A 25,132-nucleotide genomic window follows, 5' to 3' on the forward strand; every position below is an offset into this window, starting at 1 on the left:
TATCTGTCGGGTCGGCAAAATATTAGGAGTCAGTCGGCAAAGTCAGTTTCAACACCCCCCCCCCCCAAATGGATGTTCCTGGCGACGGCCCTGAATTGGTGACTGTTTCTTAGATCAAATTGTAACTCAGGGTACTCGACAGGACGCGATTTTAGATCTAGTTTTCTGCGACATGGAAGGCTCTGTTCAGGGGTTATGTGTAGGGGAACACATTGGAGATAGTGACCACAACAGTATTAGGTTTGGGATTAAATTTGATATGCACAAAGTAGAGAATTTTAGGTTTGTGCCCAATTTCAGAAATACTGACTTTGGGGCACTTCGGCAGAGTTTGAAAGCAGTTTTTCTTCTGGATTGGACAATAGCGATGTGAACCTTCAGTGGGCAGAGTTTAAGGAAAATCTAGCGAATACGGTTAGGGATCATGTTCCTTTTAGGAAAAAGGGTGTCAACACTAAAATTTGGCCAATGTGGTTCTCCAGGGAAACTAAAGACGCTCTAAATTACAAGCAAGCTGCTTTTCATAGGTTTAGAGAAACAGGTCACAGTGCAGATAGGCTCCAATATTGTAAGGCAAGGCGTAAATTTAAGTATTTGGTACGGATTCAGAAAAGAGAGTTGGAGCAAAGACTGGCAGATAACATAAACAGGAATCCCAAGAGGTTTTTTGCATACGCTAATTCGGGGAAAATTCGAAATAGTCATATTGGGCCACTGGTTGATGAGCACGGAATTTTAATTCAGGACGATAGTGATATTGCTAATGTTCTTAATAACTTTTTTTCGAATGTTTTTAACGATAACTGTATCTCAACAGTTGACACCAACAAGACACAAGCTATAGTACAGCTTGAGGACTTTGTATTTTCCAGGGATGACGTTTTACTTCATTTGAAAAAAATTAAAGTGACTAAGGCTCCGGGGCCAGATAATATTTAGCCGAAAATTTTAGTTGAATGTGCAGAAGAATTAGCAGATGTAATCGCAAACATTTTCAATGCTTCTTATAATTCGGGGACAGTGCCAGAGGACTGGAAGCTGGCTAACATTACGCTGCTCTTCAAGAAAGGGTCTAAAGGGAGTGCGGGAAATTATAGACCTGTGAGTCTAACTTCAGTGGTTTGCAAAATTTTTGAAACATTGATGAAAATTAAGATAGTAAATTTTCTTGAGACTAATATCTATTGTCTAGTTTTCAGTACGGTTTTAGGAAAGGTAAATCTTGTGCAACTAATTTATTACATTTCTATGACAAAGTTACCATGACTTTGGACAATAAGAAGCCTGTAGATGTTGTTTACATTGATTTTCAAAAAGCTTTCGATAAGCCGCATGTTGCTCTACTTAGCAAATTAGCTGATATAGGAATAGGAGGGAAAACTTTCATTTGGGTAAAAAATTGGCTGACCGGAAGGAAACAAAGAGTAGTTGTAAGGGAAAATTATTCTAATTGGAGTGAGGTCTTAAGCAGGGTTCCTCAAGGATCAGTGTTAGGGCCTGTTTTGTACATTGTCTTTATGAACGATATTCACAAAAATATTTCTGGGAACATGAATTGTTTTGCTGATGATGTCAAAGTTATGGGGACTGTAGAAAATGAAGAACAAGCAAATCAGCTGCAAGAGGATCTAGATCATATTACGGAGTGAGCTGATAAATGGGGTATGGCTGTTAATGTTGGGAAATGTCAAGTGCTACATTTAGGGCATGGAAATAAGTGTACAAGTTATTATTTGCAAGGTTCAGTCATTAGTCAGGCAGACAAAGTTACTAATCTGGGGGTCCTAATAAGTCAGGATTTAAAGTTTAGCCAACAGTGCAGCATTGCTAGCAACAAAGCCAATAAGATGCTTGGGTTTATCAATAGATCTATTTCAAATAAATCTAAAGAAGTTCTTCTGCCCTTATATAGAAGTTTGGTAAGACCCCATTTGGAGTATGCTGTTCAGTTTTGGTCTCCTTATCTTAAGAAAGACATTAATGTATTGGAAAGGGTTGAAAGGCGGGCTACAAGGCTAATAAGTGGACTTTCCCACTTAGATTATGATTCCAGGCTTAGAAAGCTAAAAATGTACAGTCTTGAGCAAAGAAGAGACCGAGGGGACATGATTCAGCTGTTTAAATTTATTAAAACGAAAGATGTTACGGGGCTAAAGTTTAGCACTGAAAACAGGACAAGGGGTCATTGTTTTAAGCTATTTAAATCTCAGGCTAACATGGATATTAGGAAAAATTATTATTTTAGCAGGGTAGTGGAACCTTGGAACAGCTTACCGGAAGAGGTGGTAATGAGCAAAGGAGTAGACAGTTTTAAGAGGGCCATTGATCTTCACTGGGGATTGTAAATTGACTTGGACCAGTTTAGCTGGGCCCAGAGCCTGTTGCTGGTCGTCACTTTTGTATTTGTATTTGTATTCTATATTAGCTAGTTTGCTGAAAAGAGCAACATGCAGTACCTTATCAAAAGCTTTTGGAAAATAACATAAACAATATAAACATCCACACACTTTTTATTATCTAAAGCTAAGGTAACCTTGTCATAGAAATGCAAAAAATTAGTTGCACACGATTTACCTTTCCTGCAAACTAGTCAACTGACTATTAGTCTCTTAAGAAATTCATAATCTTAATTTTGATCAAAGTTTCAAAAATCTTACAAACCACTGAAGTCAGACTTACAGGTCTATAATTCCCAGCTTTACCTTTAAACCCTTTCTAGAAAAGCGGCGTAATATTAGCCAGCTTCCAGTCCTTTGGCACTATCATCGAGTCATAAGAAGCATTGAAAATAATTAAAATAACATCCTCTAATTCCTCTACACATTCAACTAAAGTTTTTGGATAAATATTATCTGGTCCCAGAGTTGAGGTACAGTTATTATTAAACACACTGGAAAAAAGTTATTAAGAACATTTACAATGTCCCTATCGTTTTGAATTAAATTTCCATGCTCATCAACTAGTGGCCCAATTTGACTACTTCAAGCTTTCCCATAATTAGCGTAAGCAAAAAACCTTTTAGGATTTCTGTCAATGTTATCTGCTAGCTTTTGCTCCAATTCCCTTTTCTGAAAATGTGTACCAAATACTTAAAACTACATCTTGTCTTACAATACTCGAGCCTCAGTACTCTGACCAGTTTCCTTAAACTGACCAAAAGCAGCTTGCATATAGTTTAGAGCTTCTTTTATCTCCCTGGAGAACCACATGGGCCAATATTTAGTACTAACTCCTTTTCTCCTAAATGGAACATAATCCCCAACCATTTTTCCTTTAATTCTGTTCACTGCAGATCTACGTTGCTATTTTCCAATCTTGATGAAAATAACTCTTATAAGCTCTGCCTCAGTGCGACAAAATCTGTTTCTGAAATTGAGCACAAACCTAAAACTTTCATTTTTGTCCGCTTCAAATTTAATCCAGAACCTAAAACTGTTATGATCACCATTTTCAATATGTTCCCCTACACACAACCCCTGAACATAACTTTCTACATCACAGGAAACTAGATCCAAAATCGCATCCTCTCGAGTTCCCTGAATTACAACTTGATCTAAGAAACAGTCACTAATTGCTGTTAAAAATTCCTCTTCTCTGCCGTTTCCGGGGTAAAAATTATTCCAATCAATACTCGGAAACTTGATAACCCCCCATTATGATGATGGATGCCTTACTGGATCCCTTTTTGCTCACCAAGCAACTCCCTCAATCAAAAAAGCTTCCCACCAAACAAGAGAAACAATTTAGAGGGTCTATCCATATTTCAGAGGAGTTGAAGGTAGGAGGAGGTTCTAATGGTATATGGTATGATGAAAGAGGAGAACAGAGAGGATGCTAGTTTGGCAGTTATTTGGGGGAGGGGGGACTAGATATCATGACTTTTTAAGGCTGAGGGTTTTTGGGTTTAGGATGAATGCTTTCTTTTTTGTGGGGAAGCGTTGAAGGTTTTCTTGGCGGGGAAATTTTTACAACAGGGTTGTATTTGCTGAGATATCACATATTTTTGCATTAATATTATTACTTCGTCTGTATTTTTAGAATTGATAATTTCAAGTCATAAATATTCAATTGAAACAGTTGTTTTGCGTTTTTAAGGAACAATAATGGCAAGCTTAATTTTACATCATGTTATTTTCTGACCAGTAAGATTCTATGTTCGTTTGGTGAGAATTGGGCCATTTAAATTTTATTACAATCCTTGTATCCTCTCTGTTGCAAAGAAAACTGCTTTTATAATAAAATACTATATTTTAAATTATATTGTTTTCAAGTATTTTACAACTTCAGAATAAATTCTATTACAGTTTCTCAATTTGATGGATTATTCAACATTTTCATGAAGTTTTTTTAAAAAATATTTTACAACTTATGGGCTATTTTAATCTAGCTTTTCAGTTTTTATTTAATGACTTCTTTTCTTAAATCATGGATTATTTTACGCTTTATGGGATAATTTTAATTGTTGGGTGATTTATCTTTCTTTTGATGGAACTCTTTGTCTTGTTTAATACCTAGTTTTGTTTAAAAGTTCATTGAAAAGACAAAATAATGTATGTTATGACCAAACCAAAAAGTCGTTTTAAGCATTTTAAATTTGAATGTGTCAGAAGATATATGCAACTGTACTCTACGTCAAATCGCGGATATCACAAATTTGCCACAGCGACTGCGTGTGAGCACAAACTTAGCTCATTTCAAAAGTCTTGCTTAAATTAATTGCAAAAATTTTGTCTGTTATCAAATTACTGCAAAACTTGGATATCCATACATATTTCACACATTTCAATTCATAATGTGTTATGTTTGTGAAATATGCATTAAATTAGAAAGCAAGCAAACCAATAAATAAGTGCTATTTTTCGCTTTCAATTATAAAGTTAGATATATCATATACATATGCGTACTGTTACATATAATATGTCGCTCAAAATATTTTCATGGTTTAACACCCCAGTTTTGCCGACATTTAAAATTTCTTCCTCCTTAAATATATCAAACTGAAAAACAGGAAGGAAAGAAATTTCGTATTGGTCAGTGAAACTGGGGAGGGGGGGTGGACTGTATTCTATTCTTATTCATTAATTTGTTTCTCTGCTTAAATATAAACAAACAACATGGAATCTTAAAACAGAAAACCCAATGAGCTAAATCCCGCACATGCGCAGTCGCTGTGGCAAATATGTGATATCTGTGATTTAGAGTCTAGTTGCAACTGTTGGATCTGTTTTATTAGACTTGATTGAATTTCATTTTCAAAGACAACTTTTGAATAATTGTTAGATCTTAGATCTGTTCTAGCCTTGCAATTGTAGTGAGAAATTAACAAACCCTATAAGCTGAGAGTAAGTACAGATGAATTTAGGGAAAATTAGTGATTTTAAAACTTTAATTACTCTGGCCCATGATGTCCCTGGAGTTTGAATTTTTGTATATGTCCTCAATGGACCCCCCAAGAATATGTATACAAAAAATCATTACCATAGCCCCACGAGGGGCTGCTACAGAACCCCGGGTAGGTATGATTTGAGTTTTAAAAACAAGGGGGAAGGGGGTCAAATGGCACATCAATAGGGCACAAGGAATGTGTGTGCGAAATTTCAGCTTGATTTCTATTCTCGTCTAGGCTGCAGCCCTGTCAAAGAAAGCAAAAACTTTTTTGAACAGCGATTATCTAACTTAAATTCCTCCTTCCCCTGATGGTCCTGGGGGTTGTATTTTGGTTTATGTCTTCAGGGGCCACTTGAGATTGAGAATACCAAAAATCAACTCCGGGGATCTTCATGGGGCTGAGAAACAGAAGGGTGAAAAACCCAGAAAACCCCAACTTGTTCTGTGGTGCAAACTATTCTTAGTCACTTTTATTTTCTTTCGTCTTTTTTGGCAGTGGATTTGCTTTCGTTGGCAGCTGACGTTTGTTTTTCTTGGCTGCCGGGACGCTCCCCGCGTCCTGTGATAATTAACAACTTTTTGATACCTGATGCTTGAACTATGCCTCCCATTCAAACTTAGTTTTTTGACTCCGAAGACCCTAAAATTAAACCACTAACCATTTTGACTCCTATAGAGCTCAGATACAGGTCACCCCTAGCTATTCAATAACGTTTACAAAGACTCCACACATCAATGAACCTGATAGTACCCTTTTTGCAAATCGACTTAAGTAGCAGGTTCATACACCTAGCACATTGATTTAGCCAGTTCCTTTGCACTCCATAAAGTGTCTTATACTCTGAGCTGACAACCATGCGCACCCAGTAGCAGAAACTGCGAGACGTGCCTCGCAGATTTTTCAGTGACCTGCAGACAATTTTACAAAAGAAAAAAAATAAACAAAAGAAATACAACTTGGCAAAGATTGTTTAGAGATCATTTTTTGACCGGAAAGGCGATGGATGCTTTCAGCAGTCGCATATTTGGTCATTCACAAGATCGAAGTAGATAAGATGCTTAAGTGCCCAAGTTTTCAAAAACAAAGCAGAATTGGATGTTTTATTTAACTGCAAAATAACTTAAAATGTGCAGCTAATCGTTTTTTTTCTTTTTATGTTTTAAAGTAATTATCTTGAGAAATTAGAAGTTTTCTATTTAAAATTTCACCTTATCCTCATTCAGTCAGTTTGGACACAAATATGCTAAAAACTTTTTAACTAAAGTGTAATCTCATGACGATTTTTACTTTTAAATTATTTTTTAGCAACGAATTCAAAATTTATGTCTTAACTTTCGAGGTAGTTGCCATTTTTGGTCATTCCCATGTTGTTGGCACGCAAGACTTTAAGTGCCTACGTTTTCATAAAGGGAATTGGACGTTTATTGCAATGCTAACTGTTAAAAATTAATGTGCTATTTTTTCAGATAATTCTTAATTATTGTCTTATAAAATGCAAAATTTTATTTATAGAATATCATCTTATCTTCATTGCTTTAGATGCTAATGTGCTAAAAACTGACTATTTCATCTAAATTTTAATCTTTTAAGGAGTTTGAATTTATTTCTACTTTTATGTAACAATTTCAAAACTCTATTTAGAATCATGCATTTTTCACATAGACGTTATGTTTGGTTATTTGCAAGATGGAAATAGACGAGACTATTGTCTAAGTTTTCAAAAACAGAATTTGTTGTTTAAATCATTACAAACTATTGAAGATTACATAAAATTTAAAATAAAATCATGTTTCTTTTAAAATGATTTTCATAAAAAATGTGAATGATTACCTGCACAATTGTATTTGCTTTGGAAGCTTTGTTATTCGCAACTCCAGAGCTTGAATACGCTAACTTGCGGTGATTAACAATACTACCGAAAAAAGTAAATCATTCCATTCCACCTGTTTTTTTTGGGGTAAATTACAGGCTTCAGACAGTTTGTGGTGTAATGTAATTTCAGAAGAACAGAAAAGAAAGCTTCCCACAAACACAATGAAAAATTACTGTCATTCACTAAGCTACAAAGCAAGTTATAAGTTACCGCATTTGTTTGTTTAACCTTTTTCATCCGCCATTAGACAGTGACTGCAGCACACCCTATAGTTTATTTGAGTTGCAAATAAACTAAAACATTCATCTAAAATGCAGTCCTGCCAACTTCTCATTTACTAATTTATTTATTAATTCATTTTTGAAAAAAAAAAAAAAAAATCATAAACCTATTTCAACTTAAATTTTCCACATTTAAATAAATATGTATTGAATTACTGCATTTCTTAGTGTGCAGAGTTCTATTTATTTTTATGAAAGTAGTGAAAACTGCCCCCCCTTCTCCTTTTTTATACTTTAAAACTCGGTAGCAGTGGTGATCACTAAGTTTTTCAGGTCCAGCTGTCACTGGCCAGTTGGAAAATTCCTGGGTCTTGACCTTTACTTGTATATTTTATGAAAACTTAAAATAAAACTGATAATAATGCTGCAGATTATTTTCAAGTGCCCAAAATAGTGTCACAGACTGGCTAGAAAGTTTCTGCTATTGGGCATGCCCATGTGATTTTGCCTATATCTGACAGGTAACGGTGTGTCTAACAAATTTGGGTTACACAAATGTGACTTTTGAAGAATGAAACATTAACTTGAAAAAAAATTTGTTATTTTGCTAACATAATTAGATGAATCTTTTCACCATGAATTTTACAGAAATGAAATTCAAATAAATGGCCAAACCTCCTCTTCAAAATAATATTCTTCTTTTTTTCTGGCACTTTCATAATCTGCTCTTAATGCTACATCATGCACTTTAGGACATTCTCCTAATCCACACCGCTGAAATAATTTAATTTGAATAATAAGGGAAAACTGCAAAAGGTTCAGTAAGGAAAAAATATAATAACTTTATACATTTACTTACTGTAGCAGACAAAATGTCATACGGACAACTATTCAACAAGAAACTTTTACAGACTTCTGAACTATAGAACATAAGTTTTTTCTTTCTCTGATCTTCTCCTAGAGAAAGATGGAATGAACAAAATCATGATACAATTTAACTTCTATTTAAAGACATCTGATTTTCTGAATTTATTGATGTATTTCACTGGTCTGAATTTGATTGCATTGAATGTCAATGCTCCTTCATTTAATGATAAATTTTTTTAAGTCTCTTGACAATCGATAAATAGGGGCTATATTGTAGTTAACTTTTGAAATCCAGATAATAAAAATCTCATTAAAAATGTTTGTTTATGTTTGTTACACAAGTTATTGAAATAAACTCTTTCTTGTTCCTTTACCAAACTTATGTTGAAAGAACTTTCCAGGAATTGCTACAAACTATTTTTTTGTATTGCACAAGTCACAACATTACTTTTTTTTTTTTTGTAAAGTAGAGAGCTATACTATAAACAACGAAAAAATGTTACTGCTTCCGTCATTGCATTGGTTAAAAAAATTAAGAAGTACCTAATTGGTTTTAATGTATGAATAGGCTTGCTAGATTTCTGAAATGTTCAACCAGGACACCGGAATTCCTTTTCCCCTCCACGGATATTCAAAGTGGTGCATACTTTTTGCTGGTTTTTGGAGTTTTAGAAGGTATCTCATTTTTGGTGCTGTGAAAAGATGGCTACTAATTATGAACCAAAACCAGAGGTAACGATAAAGAAAATTTTTAACATTTTATTTCCTACACATTAATATTTATAAGTTACTTAAGTAAGAAAAAACACTTTGAATGAGGAACAAAATTTGAACATTATTTACATATATTTTTCATTGGCTAATCTAGGACTTTAAAAGGTCTTTTGAAGTTTTAATCTTGTTGTAAAAATTTTCAATTTTAGAAGATTTTTAGGGGCTTTCATCTTGTTGTAAAAATTTTCACAAGCTTATACAATACAAATTTAACTTGTCAACGTTACAAATAACAATGTAGTTATCTTAAATAATCCTTCACAGTTAATTATTCATAGGCGTTTTAGGTCATCTATAGTCAAATTTATCTTTTACCGGGACGTGAAGTAAACCGGACAGGACAAGGATTTTGTCTGAAAACTTGGAAGTCTGGCAAGCATATCTATATGAAAGTGAAAAAAATATTTGTTGCTTTATATCCTAGTTTTTACCTTCAATTTTTCAGGTGGAACAGTACCTTGCTTTTGGTCTGCAATATCAAATACGAAGACCAGCAACAGGCTCTGGGCCCAGCTAGACTGGTTCCTAGTCAATTTACAATCCCCAGTGAAGATCAATGGCTCTCTTAAAAACTATCTACTCCCATGCTCATTACCACCTCTTCCGGTAAGCTGTTCCAAGGTTCCACTACCCTGCTATAATAATTTTTCCTAATATCCATGTTAGCCTGAGATTCAAATAGCTTAAAACAATGACCCCTTGTCCTGTTTTCAGTGCTAAACTTCTGCCCCGTAACATGTTTCATTTTAATAAATTTAAACAACTGAATCATGTCCCCTCGGTCTCTTCTTTGCTCAAGACTGTACATTTTTAGCCTTCTAAGCCTGGTATCATAGTCTAAATGAGAAAGTCCATTTATTAGCCTTGTAGCCGCCTTTGAACACTTTCCAATACATTAATATCTTTCTTAAGTTAAGGAGACCAAAACTGAACAGCATACTCCAAATGAGGTCTTAACAAACTTCTATATAAGGGCAGAAGAACTTCTTTAGATTTGTTTGAAATAGATCTACTGATGAACTGTTGGCTGAACTTTAAATCCTGACTAATTAAAACACCCAGATCAGCACCTTTTCTGCCTGACTAATGACTGAACCTTGCAAATAATAACTTGTACACTTATTTCCATGCCCTAAATGTCGCACTTGACATTTTTCCAACATTAACAGCCATACCCCATTTTATCAGCCCACTCTGTAATATGATCTAGATCCTCTTGCAGCTGATTTGCTTGTTCATTTTCCACACTCCCCATAACTTTAACATTATCAGCAAAAACAATTCATGTTCCCAGAAATATTTTTATAAATATCATTTATAAAAACAATGAACAAAACAGGCCCTAACACTGATCCTTGAGGAAACCCGCTTAAAATCTCACTCCAATTAGAATAAATTCCCCTTACAACTACCCTTTGTTTCCTTCATGTCAGCCAATTTTTTTACCCAAATGAAAGTTTTCCCTCCTATTCCTATATCAGCTAATTTGCTAAGTAGAGCAACATGTGGTACCTTATCGAAAGCTTTTTGAAAATCAGTGTAAACAACTACAGGCTTTTTATTGTCCAAAGCCATGATAACTTTGTCATAGAAATATAATAAATTAGTTGCACAAGATTTACCTTTCCTGAAACCGTACTGAAAACTAGTCAATAGATTATTAGTCCCTAAAAAATATACTATCTTAATTTTTATCAATGTTTCAAAAATTTTGCAAACCACTGAAGTACTCTCTTTAGACCCTTCTAGAAGAGCAGTGTAATGTTAGCCAGCTTCCAGTCCTCTGGCACAGTCCCCGAGTTATAAGACGCATTGAAAATATTTACAATTACATCTGCTAATTCCTCTGCACATTCAACTAAAATTTTTGGATAAATATTAGCTGGTCCCGGAGCCTTAGTCTGTTTAACTTTTTTCAAATGAAGTAAAACGTCATCCCTGGAAAATACAAAGTCCTCAAGCTGTACTATAGCTCATGTCTTGTTGATGTCAAATGTTGAGAAATAGTTATCGTTAAAAAACACTCTAAATAAGATACATTCATCTTCTTTCATGTTTTTTTTTTTTTGTCTTTTTTTTTTTTTTTTTTTTTTTTGCATTATGGCTATTTCAGGCTGACAAGCCAAAAACAAGGGCAAAACTGCAGCCTTTGCTTGCAATTCTGTAATGGCAATGGCTATATGGTGGTAATTGTAATTTATAATCAAAGATTTTTCTTACAATAAATAGGCTTTGAGGGAGGAATTGGTGAACAGCAAGGAGCAGGTGGGGGTCTCTTTCTAAAACTGAAAAGCTGTTATTTTGCTTGCAAAAATGTCTTGGGGTTAGTTTATCAGTTGCCGAAATTATCAACAGTTCAAAACAAAATTTACTAAACAATTAGACTATTAAAAAAAAAGAAAGAAAGAAAAAGCAAATTTGTAATTTGAATAAAAGAAAATGGGTTCTCTCAGAATTTTTACAAAGATTTCATTTTCCATTCGTAATTTGCTGTGAAAATATCTTTAACATCTGAAAGAAAATTTAATTACAGAAGCGAACACGTGAATTTTTTAAATTATTCTGCTGAGTAGTAGACATGTAAGGAATGAAAAATGCAACACTAAAGTTACCATTACGACAGGTTCCCATCAGTTCATCTAGCATTAGTCGCATTTGTTCGTGTGCCGACATTCTTATTTAACTAATTTTTTAACCTAAAACTTCTGCAAGTAAGTCCACGCACTTAAGTGAATCAAAGCATGCGCACCTGTGGAAAATAAATAACAATTAAACCAATCACCATAGAAAACAGTTTATTGCCAGAAAGTAAAAGAAATATTGAACTATGAAATACGTACGAAAAATCGGTGATCGATACTTCTATTTAATTTAACCTACATTAACGCTAAATTTTTGTTTGGTTTTCCTCTGAAATAAGTAGAATTTCTACTGTAATAAGACTTTGAGACCTTGATTTCCCTCTGCGATCCGTACATCCGTATATCGATCCGTACATTTGAGTTTTTCTGCATATCCAAAATTCGTGGCAATATCCCTGAGCAGCAGTCGTGTTTTCAATTTCATTTTGGAAACCGGTTAGCGTCGTAAAAAGTAGTGTTTTTAATTAATTTAACTTGACATTGGTAAGCTTTTGTATTTTTTATCCTTTCTTTTACATATTTTTCACTTCTGTGAAGAAATATGGTGTATGGACGTACTTTTTTTTAATGTTCAAGTCAGTCGCTCAGCACGTGGTAATTATACTATGAACACCCTTATTTTTCCTAATATTCTGTTTCAGGCTCTATAAATCAGCATAAGTTTCAATTTTTTATCGCCTCAGTTTGAACCTGCATCTTAAAAAAAAATATTTTTAAATTTGCTGCCATGAATTTGCTCTCACTAAAATGCTCTCTTGATCTATTGCTTATGCTGAATTGTTTTCAGTCGGATTCGAGTAAAATTGTCTCAAATGTTTGAAAATATACTTTGCATAGACTGAAACCAGCGATCTTGACATAACTTGCCAATAAAAAAGTTCACAATATAAACTGGGGACTAATAATTCGGCAGCGTAATGTTGACTGAATTTTATAGTTGGTATATAGTAGGAAACCAATTGTTTTTAGCTGATAAGACCATATTTTACGTTGGAAATGGATGAGTGGGGCTAAAAGAAGTTACTTATTCTCTATGGAGGTAATTGGTCAGACTCATCATTTCAAGTATCAGAGAAGTCAGTTGCCCCCTTCCCCTGAATTTCAGAAAGATAATGCTCAATTGAATGTGTCTTGTTGTGTTTCCCCATGGTATTGAGTATTTTCCCTTTATCCCTCTCACACTTAAAAACATAAACAATGAGAAACCAAGAAGTGTTTCTATTGAAATCTACTTCTAAAGCTTTGTCCAGAATCAGATTAGCACACGTATATTTCATGCCAATTTTGCAATCATTTAACTTGCATTGAAAAGTGGTCTTAAATCATGAACATATGCTATTCTGTTTTTTTTTTTCGTCCCAAAGGTTTGTACAGTCGACGCTCGTTATAAACGACCACACATTATAAAGACCATTCCATTATAACGACCAGTGGTAAAAGTCCCAACTTTACCCCTATAAACTCTATGTTAATTTGCTTTCGGTATAAAGACCGTTTGTATTGCTTAATCCAATATAGCGACCGAATTCAGCGAAAACTATTTCCGGTATTTTTCTTAGTAGAACATTTTTGCAACCTGAAATGACCTTGATTATTGTTTAGAGACAAGCTGCATGGAGTCTTCAGTGTTCAGTCTGACTTGACAGGTGGGAGGGGAATTCCCACTCACGCCACAGCACGGAAAGAATAGAGGGAAAGGAAACATGAAATTTCCGGATACCTTAGAAAAAGGGGTTGACAAATGTATTGGTATGGTAGTTTGGTGTTTGAACTGCATGGATTTTAAGATTCGATTCTCTGAAATAAGAGGAACCTTGGAGCCTTGCTGTCAGTGCAGATGTCTTGTCAGCTCAGATGTTCTGCTTCCAGAAATGTGATAAGAGGTTCGTGGACAAATAACCTGCTCTTCAATCTGAACCTGGACAGGTTCTAGGTCATGTGTCTTGTATTAGTCATCCTCTGGTGGGGGAAGAAGTGAAAAGACTTTGGTAGATTCTTTAGTTACCAACTGACCAAGCACTACGTATTTCTTCGCAATTGAATGAGATGGCAGCTTCAAATGTACGCAAAGCGATGAGTCTAGAGACTAAAATTGAAATCTTAAGAGAAGTAGATAAAAAAGCGCTGAAAAAATGTGAAATTGCAAGGGCTTTCAAAATTCCCAAAAGCACCCTATTTGGCATCATTAAGAGCCGGGATTCAATTTTGAAAAAAGAAGAAATAGAAGTCAAATCATCCAGAAATAGGTCCCGCGAAGGGAAATTTCAGAAGCTTGAAGAAGGATTATATGAATGGCTAAAAATAATGCGATTAAAAAATGTTCCAATAGATGGAAATTTGTTAAAGTCAAAAGCTCTAAGTTTTGCTCAAAAAATGGACATTGACGAAACTGCATTCAAAGCTTCGGATGGATGGTTACAGAAATTTAAAATCAGGCATGGTCTTTCATTACGGAAGCTTTGTGGCGAAAGTGGTTCAGTGAATAAAGAAGCAGTGAGCAGGTGGAAAGAAGAAAAGCTGAAAGAAATTATCGAAAATTATGCCCCGGAAGATATTTTTAACGCAGATGAGACTGGCCTGTTCTTTATGATGAAACCTGATAAATCTTTTGTTTTGAAAAACGAAACGGCAAGTGGAGGGAAAGAAGCCAAACAGAGACTAACACTTCTTTTATGCTCAAATATGTCTGGTACCGAGAAACTCCCACTCTTAGCGATAGGAAAATCAAAAAAGCCGAGGTGTTTTAAAGGAATCAAAACCTTGCCTGTCACTTATAAAAACAACAACAAATCGTGGATGACATCTGTTATTTTTGAGGAATGGCTACGTTGCTTGGATAAGCAAATGACAATTCAGGGTAGGAAAATTATTCTCGTGATTGATAACTGTTCGGCTCATCCCAAACTGAAGGGGTTAAAATCAATTACTGTGGAATATTTTCCGCCTAATGCCACGTCTGTTCTTCAGCCTCTAGACCAAGGTGTCATCATGTCCTTTAAACGCAATTACAGAAAGTTACTGCTGCGAAGGATTGTTTCTGCACTCGACGAAGGTGAGGAGTACAAAGTGGATGTCCTCGCAGCTTTGCATCTGTCTAAAGCAGCATGGAATGGCGTCTCAGAGAAAACCATCACGAATTGCTTTCATCATGCTGGTTTTAAAAAACCCGAGGAAATAAAATCTACTGCTGAAATGGTTGTTCAAGCAATCGAAAATGAAAATTTCGATGAAGAAGAGGAAATGTTGCAAGAAATTTCTAACAAAATGCAATTGGATGAGACGTTAAACTTAAAGGATTACGCTAAAATAGATGATGACTTAGAATGTGTCGAACATTTGACAGAAGATGAATTAATTTCTCGATATTGTAGACAGGAAGAAATTGCTGTATCATCATCAGATGAAGAAGAAAATGAAATTGTAACCAACGCTCCTACTATAAAAAATGTTTCTAATGCTATAGAGACTTTAAAATGTTTTTTTGAAAGGCAAGAAAATACAGAACATTATTTAACATCTCTTACTGAAATGGAAAACTATGCAGGGTTCGCGTTTACGCGCTATAGCGGGTTTTTTACGCAAATTCGCGGGAAAGGGACGCAACTTCCGCGAAAATTCGGGTCCTGGGGACCCAGAACACCTAAAAGATAAAAACCAAAAAAAAAAAAAATGGCGAAAATGCTGTAAAGATATATCTAGTGAATGCTTTTAAGCTTCAATGACCAGGAGAATCAACAGAAAAGGATTAAAATGACCCTATCTCTTTATCATCTATTCAAACACATCACTACTGTTGACCAGTCAATGGAATTTTAGTGATAAGACTGGAGCTTACAGTGACCTCCTGGGCAGAGCTCAGGAAGCAAAATATTGCATCTTCATAAATAGCCCATTGTACTGAATTCTAAGAATCCCTCAACTCTTCTCCCTCAACTTTTATCTTGGGGGAATTCCTGAAAACAACAATAAAGACCAAAAGTAAGAGTGGTTTTAATGCAATCTTCAGGATTAATACAGGACAACTGTAAACTAAAAGCTTATCTATTCTGCATTCATGTAACCAGAATTACTTTTGAAAATCATTATCTTGCATCCCCAATAAAAGGAGGGGAGAAAAAAAATGGCGAAGGCGAGCACTTTCCTGATCGCGCTAAACACAAAGTTCTGAACTTCACATTTTTCTTGTTAAATTGCTTATGAATATGAATTTTATACAAAAGCACTTTAACCTTGTTCGCTTTCTAGTAATTCACCTATTTCTGATGGGCTATTTTTATTTGGACTTGCAAAAGTCATGTATTAATCGATCGCGCCATTTTGAAAATGGCGAGATTTTAAAAATAGCACGAAAGCCAACACAGATATTTTGAAAGAGTGAAAATGAAGTCAAATTTTCTAATTTAAGATTGCAAATGAGCAATTTTCATACACATGTGAGAAAATGTTTCGTTTTTGCGATCGAGATTTTTGCGTTGGGTTAATTCACTTGCGATTTTTTTCTATTTCTATGAAATTGCCAATGATAATTGATAATTCATGGGGGGGGGGGGGGGGGCTGTTTGCTTTTTTCACATAGAAAAATGTTCATGAAAGCAAAGGTTAAGGGAATGCTTTCTGCTTGATCAATCAAAGGCATTTGTTTTTTATTTCATGGTAAAATCCAACTTTAAAGTAAATTTTGAGTTTATCTCATTGTAACTGACTAAATAGTTTCTCAAATAACTATGTCTTGCAAGTGTATCATTTGAAAATATGATAATCACAGAAAAAAAGGGCAAAATTAAACAATTTAGTTTATTTTATACCTTTTTTTAAATAACTATGGATAGTTTCTTTTCCCTAAGTATAAATAGTTGTATATTATTCATTTATATGCTAAAATTTTCAGTTTAAAATTTAAAGGACTCATTTTTTTCACCAAAGGACCCAAATCTATTTCATTAATGGGTCCCTGGGACCCAGGTTACGGATAGTTGAGCGCGAACACTGCTATGTTCTGCAAAAATCCCATGTGCTAAAAAAGCAAACAACTATTTCTGATTTTTTCATGAGAAAATAACTTATCTGTAAGTATGAAATAATTTTTTTTAAAAATTTTTCTACTTTAAAGTCTTTTTAATATTTTGTTGTAATATTTTACACTCATAATTTTTTTAATGATAAAAATAATGTGAAGATAAAACAATTATCTTTTTTAAAGATAAAAATGAAAATAATTTAAACATTTAATTAAAATCTTTGAAAGTTGCCAATTTTAATGGAGCTACGGAACATTAATGATGCATGTGTATTTTAAAAAAATTCTATCCCTTATAGCGACCACTCGTTACAAAGACCTTTTTCTGTGGAACGGAGACGGTCGTTATATCGAGCGGCGACTGTACTACGAAAATCATATTTGAGGCAATAACACAATCAACCTCATATTCGTATTCTTGCTGTTCAATATATAATTTTTTACTTCGTAATTGAAAGTCATACTTTTTGCCATTTGACCAACCAAAAATGACAGGAAGAAGTTTGACTAGAGTTGAGAGTTGTCCCGCAGTGTTCTGCTAAGTCTGCCATAACTTAATCCAGAGTTTACAAATAGATCTTAAGCCATATTCTCTAAAAGCTTCTCAGTTATACAGTATAACCTCGATTAAACGATTGTCAAGGGGCTGGAAAAAGTTAACGTTAAATCAAGGAGTATAAACATTCAATGCGTCAAGTCCGGACCACTAAATTGAGGAAAATAGATCATTCTAAAAATGCAAGATTAATTCATAAAATCAACTGATTTTAATCAATGGTTTTGCTAAAAATTCTCATGATTCAAGTCAATGGGGTTAAATCTGATTTTAAAAAAAATCACTTGATTTGAATCATGATTTAAATCAACGAACCCTGATTTTCCGATCTCTATAAATAGATTCTAGTTGTTAATTTTGTTCCTGTTACTAAGTATACTTCTACACTCCAAATGAAATCTTTGATACATTTTCTTCTCATGATTTTTTTTTAAAATTAGGTTTCTATAATGGGTGAAGAAAATACTTGTGCAAATGAAGAAGGAAAAGAAATTTCCGATTTAGAAGCAAAAATTATACGTCAAGTTGAGGTAAGCTCTTTTAACTTTTGTGTTACTCTTAGTAAATTTTCATTACATCTTATGACACTTAACTAACATAACATATTAACATATGCAAACATGAATAATTATAATTTTTCCTGTGATACTTCCTTTGATGTCTTTCCATGTTTTCTGGAAATCTTAATTACTGAAAAGACTAAGTAAAGATCTGTCAAACAATGCTTCTGTCTTGTAATACATAAAAGCTGAATATTGACCAAATGTATTTCTTTCTAAGGTACACACTAATAAAAATCCATGCCCTAATAAAAAGCCTTGAACTAAAGTTATCAAGACGATGTTATTGAAATACGAAATATGCTAGAACTTCAAAACTCCAAAATTTCTTATCTTAAAAATAAACAGGAAAATGTTCCAAAGTAAATAAATTCAGAACTGATCTTTTAGTCCATTTGCTTCTTTACTTTCTTCAAACACACATTACCATCTCTAAAATCTTAAGCCTATGAGATATATGCATTTGCAATTAAAACTCATAAGCCTCTTGATTGATTTCTCCATAATTCAATAATACAGATGTGTGCTTGCTGATTCAAATGCATTTGCTGTGCATTACCTGATAATCATTAATTAACATCAATATCTTATTATCTTCAAAATATGTTGATAAATTAATGAGAAAGGTTCTCTTCTTGCTTTCATGAATGCATGATTAAAATAAAAAGGCAGTCTTACTAAAAATTTTATCCATCTACTGTATAATACTGCCTTAAGTTCCATTATTTGTATCATTTAATAATATCTTTTATCAAATTCAAAATAATACACTAAAATCACATTTAGTAACAATTTCAAATCAGACATAATGGGAGTTGGCTATACAAACTAGAGACGTACCGAGTCGCACTTTGGCCGAGTACCGAGTTTCAATTATGTTTTAAGAAGATCCACCGACACACGTGATGAATTTTGAACTCATTGGAACAGTTGTAGAGACCTCCATGTCCAAAGAATAGTTTTTAAAACAAAAATTCCGCCTGAAATTTAATTATGCATTTAAAAGATTTTGTATCAATAATTTTACAAATAAGTTATTTTAAAAATTAAGAAATAAATAAAAGGTAGGATTAATCAAGTTGGAATTAAAACAAATTATATCAATCTATGTACTTCTAGTCAGCCAAAGATAAATAATTTTTAGAAGCAAATGAAGCAATGTTAAAAGCACAAATGTACAGGAGCACTGCAGACACGTGTTTCTGCATTACAAAGAATGTCTTTTTTAGTGCATAAAATGCGAGCTAATGAATGTCAAAAAAATCCGACTTTTGTCGAATTATTTAAATCTATAAGCTCACTTTTTGTGCATTGAAAAAAGCATTTCTTGTAATGCCAAAACACATGTCTGCAGTGTTCCTGTACATTTGTGCTCTTAATGTTGTTTTATTATTTAAGAAAAGGTATTTTTCTGCTTCTAATAAATATGTTTGTGGCAAAAATCTATTTAATAATATAAAAATTTCATATTTTCCCGACTTTTTGCCTCATTTTTAATGAATAAGTTTCATTAACTTTGGGGCATTAAAATGAAGGATTTATTCCATTGAAGTATAACAAACTTCATTATTCTCAAAATTTAAATTTGTCTTGTAAATTTGGATTGTAAATGATTGCAGTATATTATATGCTTGCACTTTTTTATTAATTGTAAAATTTGCTTTGAACAAGATTCCATTTTTTACAACTACTCGGTATTGGCCGAGAACCTGACCAAAATTCGGCCGAGTCCCGAGTACTCGGCGAATAGGTCGAGTATCGAGTAGTTACCGAGTACTCGGTACTTCTCTAATCTTGACCTTTAGTAACTAACAACAGCAATGAATCCAGAATTATACTAACACACACCTATTTGCCAAATTAATATTTTTAAAGTGTAAGTGTTAATTTGAAGCTTTTTGGTGCTTAACAAGTAACTTTTTATTATGCAATAGAAATATATGGTTCTAAAAGTGATTTTAAGCATGTTTAAAAGTTTTTTTTTTTTTCAATTTTTAATATTTATAATGTCTAATGTTTATAAATCTTTTATTTAGTACTATTTTGGAAACTACAATTTGGCCAGAGACAAATTTTTAGGCGAACTGGTTAAACAAGATGATGGCTGTATCCTTTTCATAAGATTTGAAATGTATTGCCTGTGTATTCATGTTCAATTAAATAACTTTACACGTTTTATGAATAGTTCCTCAAAGTATTCCAAGATGCTCAACCAAACAAAACTCTCCATTCTGCTAATATGAAGGTCATTTTGTAAAAGTACATTTTGGTAACTTTCGAAACCTGATAACATTTTCCTCACCTTTTCATTATAAATTTAACATGGAGTGTTCCATAAACAAATTAAAATAAAAAAAAACAGAAATAGGGAAATTCGTGTACTTTAAAACAGTAGTGAAAACATATGGCCTGTGAAACTGATCCATGTGGCCTTTTGCTATGTTCAGTGTCAAGAATCAAACACTTCTTGATTTTCCAAAATCTATTTATTTATGTATGCGATTGAAAATAAGTAAACAAGTACATTTGATTCTGAAGATATATTCATTACTGGTTTTTCATGATTATCTGGTTTAGAAAAAATAAATTATTGAAGATTGGCTTTACTTTTAAGAACCAAATTGCAGTCGAGTTAGATGGATGATTAAGTGCACTGTTGACACCAAAAAGCAATGTTTTTATTTTGAAGGAAATTCATTGAAACTTAGTAACGACAAATTCAACTTTTGTCCCGTTCACTATCATTTTGCTTTATTTATTAAATATTTATTAGAATTTCCATCTGTATATTGCATTCCCTGTATTTTTACTTTACTAAAATTTTATGATGAAAAATAAGAATAGTTAAGTTTTTGCAGGGTACACTGATATTTTTTCTTTCAAAGTAAGTGTTTTGATGAGGTAGTAGCATTCGCGTAGAAGTTTTGCAAATGCTCATTTCCAAAAATGATTGAGTTTGATATTAAATACATCGTACTATTCACTTCGTATAACAGGGTCATAAAAAATGTTATGAAGTCATGAAAAAGTTATGGAAATTTTTCATCTGAATAGAGTATGAACCCTGTATGGCGTATTTTTGGAAACTTTTTTCTTCTGAAGTGAGCGAAGTGTTTTTACTATTACCAACGTTAATTTTAGAATAGAGGCTCTTATGCTTTCTGTGGGATGAGTTTAAAAAAAATTAAAACCAGGAAAAAAAATGCAAAACACAGGTTTTTCAAAAATTCATAAAAAAATACGAAAACCGTTCTATTTTAAAAATGTTTTTTGTTCATCACATTTATAATTAAATTTCCTACACTATAGTTTAAAAAAAAAAAAAGGTTGGCACGATTGGTTCGGGGTTTACAAGGTAAAAAATGCAAAACTCAGCGAAAGCATTAAATAACTTTTTTTCAAATTAAAATATCAAAAATCAAAGCCTAAAGTGCCCATTGTCAGCAAAAATTGCACCTGTATACCAAATTTCATCTTTCTAGACCTTACCATTTTCCCGGGATGCGCGCCACGCACACACACCTACCTTATTTTATTATATTTATTGACTACTACTCATTTTCTGGGGATAAGTAGTAAATTGTTCTTCACTAAAGTGTAATAATTTAGTTATAATTTTATTTTTTAAGCTATCGTCATAGTTCTTTATTGTGTATTTATTTTTATTTTGGAACACATTTCATTTTCTTACGCGTCTCTTTTTCGTTTTAAAAATTTAAGTTTTGAGATTTTTTTTTGCAACTTGCTCCCCTGATCAGATATTATTGAAAATGAGTTAAGACCAGAACACGGGTGGTAAAATCTATTTTACTGCAGATTTTGAACAGTTTGCTTTGGTGTCTGGTGCCCCCTGTGTTTAGAACTCCAAAAAGGTGAGAAGTTTTTTGCATCCTTCGGAAGCTAAAGTGATGTATGTGTATCTCTAGGCGAGTCAGATATGTGTTCGTCATTGTGTCAAGTTGATAAGGATAGTTTTGCCAATTGGTTATTCCTCAAGATTTATTGGTTGCTTACAAATGAATGGCAGCATTTAAGTGATCAGAATATATACTCATATTGCGCTAATAACATGGAAGTAACATATGTATCCATTTTTATGGATATGGCATAAAAATTTAAGCACTTTAGTTGTTTTTTAAGCTGTAGTTTCAATTTTTTGCACATTTTGAAATCAGGTTGCATCTGCATTTTTATTATTAAAATATGTACATTCTGTTGTAAATCTCTTATTTTCCTTAATGCATGTAGGGGTTCCTATGGAAACCATGATTAAATTCAAACGTTTAAAGGTAATGTACAATAAGTCACAATCTTTTTTTATGTTATTTTAGCAATACTTAAAACATCATAGTTTAATGTTATAACTAAAAAAATCCGATAGTATGTAAATTATTTTGTTGATATGTAATGCCTAAGTTGGATGGATTTAAATTCTTGTTTATAATATGCAATTCTTTCCTGTACTATCCCAAGGATAAAGAATCTCATCTAACTTGTACTTGTATTTTATCTTAAAATTCCTTTGCTTTTGAAAAAGCACTAAATAGCAAACTTATTTGTTGGCCTAAAATTGCACCATTTGTGTATTGTCAAAGTGTGTTTTGTGTTGTTAAAGATGGGGGGGGGGGGAGGCTTTGAATAGTATAAAAATATCAGCAACTTTAATTTAAAGAATGGGGTTCAACAATAATAAATGCAAACTTTGAAGGAGGAAAGCATCTTATTGGATGTAATTCACAATTTTCCAACTATCCCAGTGTAATCTTTATTTTTTTTTGTACTGTAAATCAGCGGTTTCCAATCTTTTTAGGTTTGCGGCCCACCAACTTTGTGAGAAAAATTTTGAGGCCCACTAAGTACAAAACATGCAAGTAAAATCTGGTGGAAAATAGACACTTAAAACAAGTATGGTGTATATAAGTGTTATCATACAAGGAAATTAGATGTATGCTACATCTTTAGTTTGAGTATATTTTACATCATCCATAAAAAAACTGAACCGAATCACTATTTTGTCAACACTTCACCTGTTGACAGCCACCGAACTTTCCATGGCGATAAAAATTGTTTGCGTTAGCTTCCAGTTTCATCAGACGAAACACCAAACAGTTTAGGAGTTTTTGAATATTTACCTAACAGTTAACAATTTTTACAATATCTTCAAGTTGAATCTGACTTTGCGATTTTAATAAAAATACTTTTGTGCATTCAGTTTGCTCTGGTTTGAAGATTTTTTGAAATTTTTCCCATTTTGGGAAACATTTCTTTTTTTGATTTGAAAGAAATACCAAGTTCCTATACACTCTGGATGTTTAGTTGATAGACGCTTTTAAGGTTTTGAGAGTTCCATTCATTTATTCGATACCGTTTCGAGACAAATCACATGTACACTCACTGTGTGTGAAGCCCTTCCTCAGAACCATAAAAAGTTAACTCTCATTTTAAACTTCAAGGGTTATGTTTATAAAAATGTTTTTATTTTCCTTGCTATTTTTTCAACAAGTTGAACTGAAAATCGAGCTACTAACACACAACTTTTGGATCATAGTTGAAAGTCTTTTTATCAATTGGCAGCCTTGCATTTTCCCTTTTGACTCTAGTCTTACATATTAACTACGTCCTACACAGAGATTTTTAGTGACGCAACATCCTAGCAGTGAACTGTCCCGAAAAACGGATACTAGACTCCAAGTTTTATTTTGCTGTAAGATCAGTGTCCATGGCCCAGTACCACGCTGCCCGCAGCCCACCTATGGGTTGGAAAAATCCCATGTTGGTAAATGTACATGATATTCATCAGTTCTAACAGTGCTAGATATATAAAATGGATTTCTCTCTAAAATACTAAAAGCATTTTAGTTCTCCTCTATATTTGGACACTATATTTGAAGCATCTAATTTTGTTAAAAATATTTTAAAAAGAAGTTACTAAAATTAATTTTACGAGCAAACAGCTAACTTTTCTATAATGGACTGTATACTTGAAAATAATTACTGTATAATACTTTTTTTTTCAACTTATCTTTTGCAGAGTTTATCTGAAGATTTTGAAGTGATAACAACAGCCCTGAAAAAATCTCCTAATCAATTGCTTGAGGTATAAAACTGTTTTAAGAATTAATATTTAGTGATATTTGTATATAGTTATTTGTTCATGTAGCTTTACAAAATACCAATAGAACAATGCTCTAAGAAATGTTGCAACCAACCAACTAACCAATAACAAACTTTATATTAGGTTCTGTTGTGTGTTGCAGGATGATTAAAATACCTGCATATAAAAAATAATAAAATACCTGACGACATAACTTTTATTGTTTGTTTACTGACTTTTGGTATGCCTATACTTACAATTATAGCACGAGAAATAGAAATCAAGTCAAAACCACATGCTTTTTGTTATTAACCTATCTTGCTGATAATGCTCTAGTGCAGCTATGTAATATTTAGCTATATTCAGGCAGTTTAATTAAGCACTAGTTGCCTGCGGCGACCAGCTGGTTCGCCTTTTTACGCCATTCGCCTTTTATGCAAGCAGCCACCCACAGCGGCTGTTTGGCTAACTTTACCTTTTTACTTAGCGTTTGCCGCCTTCGGCGGCTGTTTAAATAAATTTGGCAGCAGTATTAATCAATCCATCTCTATCTTTTTTTGTGCCATTCACATTTTTATGGCAAGATTGCCGCCTTCGGCGGCTATCTACCTTTACAATCCACCTCTATTTATTTTAACCTCCCCGCAAATTTCATAATAAAAACAAAGATCACTCAAAAAACCGCTTTTTTTATTTAATTTGAGCAAACAAAAAAAAGTTATCTCTGAAATTCCCCGTAGTGTGCAAAAAAAAGTTTGATGAAGAAAAGAAAATCTCGTTGTTTTTATTGAATTAAATGTGCACAACTATGAAATGTTTCGTTTCATAGATACAGTAAAACGTCCAGCTTGGGGGTGGGGGGATGGAAAAAGAAATAAATGCAGTCCCTAAATAAAACAAAAAAAGGACTCACGTCATAAAATGTAGAAGTAAGCTATATAGTACAGTAGAGAACCAATTATCCGGGAAGTTTGGGACCATCGCTATCCCGGATATCTGAATTTCCCGGTTTTCTGGATCGCTAAAAATCGCTATTGGCGGATTGTTTATAAAACTTAAATTACTGTAATCAATAGTTTTAGACCCTCACATTCAGTTTGAAAAAGAAAAAATAAAAACCACCACTTTTCGATGTTTCA

The 25,132-nt window shown here is 33.3% G+C and overlaps 3 protein-coding genes across 3 annotated transcripts in view; 2 read left to right on the forward strand and 1 right to left on the reverse strand.

Annotated features, from left to right (window-relative positions):
- The window catches only part of LOC129217290 (putative RNA-binding protein Luc7-like 2), a 56,378-nt gene extending 44,514 nt beyond the window's left edge, over positions 1-11,864 (reverse strand). Inside the window, exons 1-3 of the mRNA XM_054851564.1 lie at positions 11,737-11,864; positions 8,343-8,440; positions 8,159-8,257 (exon numbers count right to left, since the gene is read on the reverse strand). Of these exons, the coding sequence (XP_054707539.1) occupies positions 8,159-8,257; positions 8,343-8,440; positions 11,737-11,797 (258 nt within the window). The 5' untranslated portion in view covers positions 11,798-11,864. The remainder of the gene's footprint in view (positions 1-8,158; positions 8,258-8,342; positions 8,441-11,736) is intronic.
- A 257-nt stretch (positions 11,865-12,121) lies between these two features.
- Positions 12,122-25,132, forward strand: part of LOC129217291 (la protein homolog) — a 40,599-nt gene continuing 27,588 nt past the window's right edge. Inside the window, exons 1-5 of the mRNA XM_054851566.1 lie at positions 12,122-12,249; positions 17,780-17,869; positions 19,936-20,005; positions 22,148-22,188; positions 23,931-23,996. Coding sequence (XP_054707541.1) covers positions 17,789-17,869; positions 19,936-20,005; positions 22,148-22,188; positions 23,931-23,996 — 258 coding nt within the window. The 5' untranslated portion in view covers positions 12,122-12,249; positions 17,780-17,788. The remainder of the gene's footprint in view (positions 12,250-17,779; positions 17,870-19,935; positions 20,006-22,147; positions 22,189-23,930; positions 23,997-25,132) is intronic.
- On the forward strand, positions 14,755-16,666 carry LOC129216513 (major centromere autoantigen B-like). The gene is made up of 2 exons (XM_054850727.1): positions 14,755-15,186; positions 16,655-16,666. The coding sequence occupies exons 1-2, from the start codon at positions 14,755-14,757 to the stop codon at positions 16,664-16,666; spliced, it is 444 nt and encodes a 147-aa protein (XP_054706702.1).

This window comes from Uloborus diversus, chromosome 2, assembly GCF_026930045.1.
Source record: "Uloborus diversus isolate 005 chromosome 2, Udiv.v.3.1, whole genome shotgun sequence".
NCBI classification, from domain to species: domain Eukaryota; kingdom Metazoa; phylum Arthropoda; class Arachnida; order Araneae; family Uloboridae; genus Uloborus; species Uloborus diversus.

Excerpts from the sequence above, each read along its gene's own strand:
- LOC129216513 (XM_054850727.1), top strand. The coding sequence starts at position 14,755 with ATGTCCTTTAAACGCAATTACAGAAAGTTACTGCTGCGAAGGATTGTT.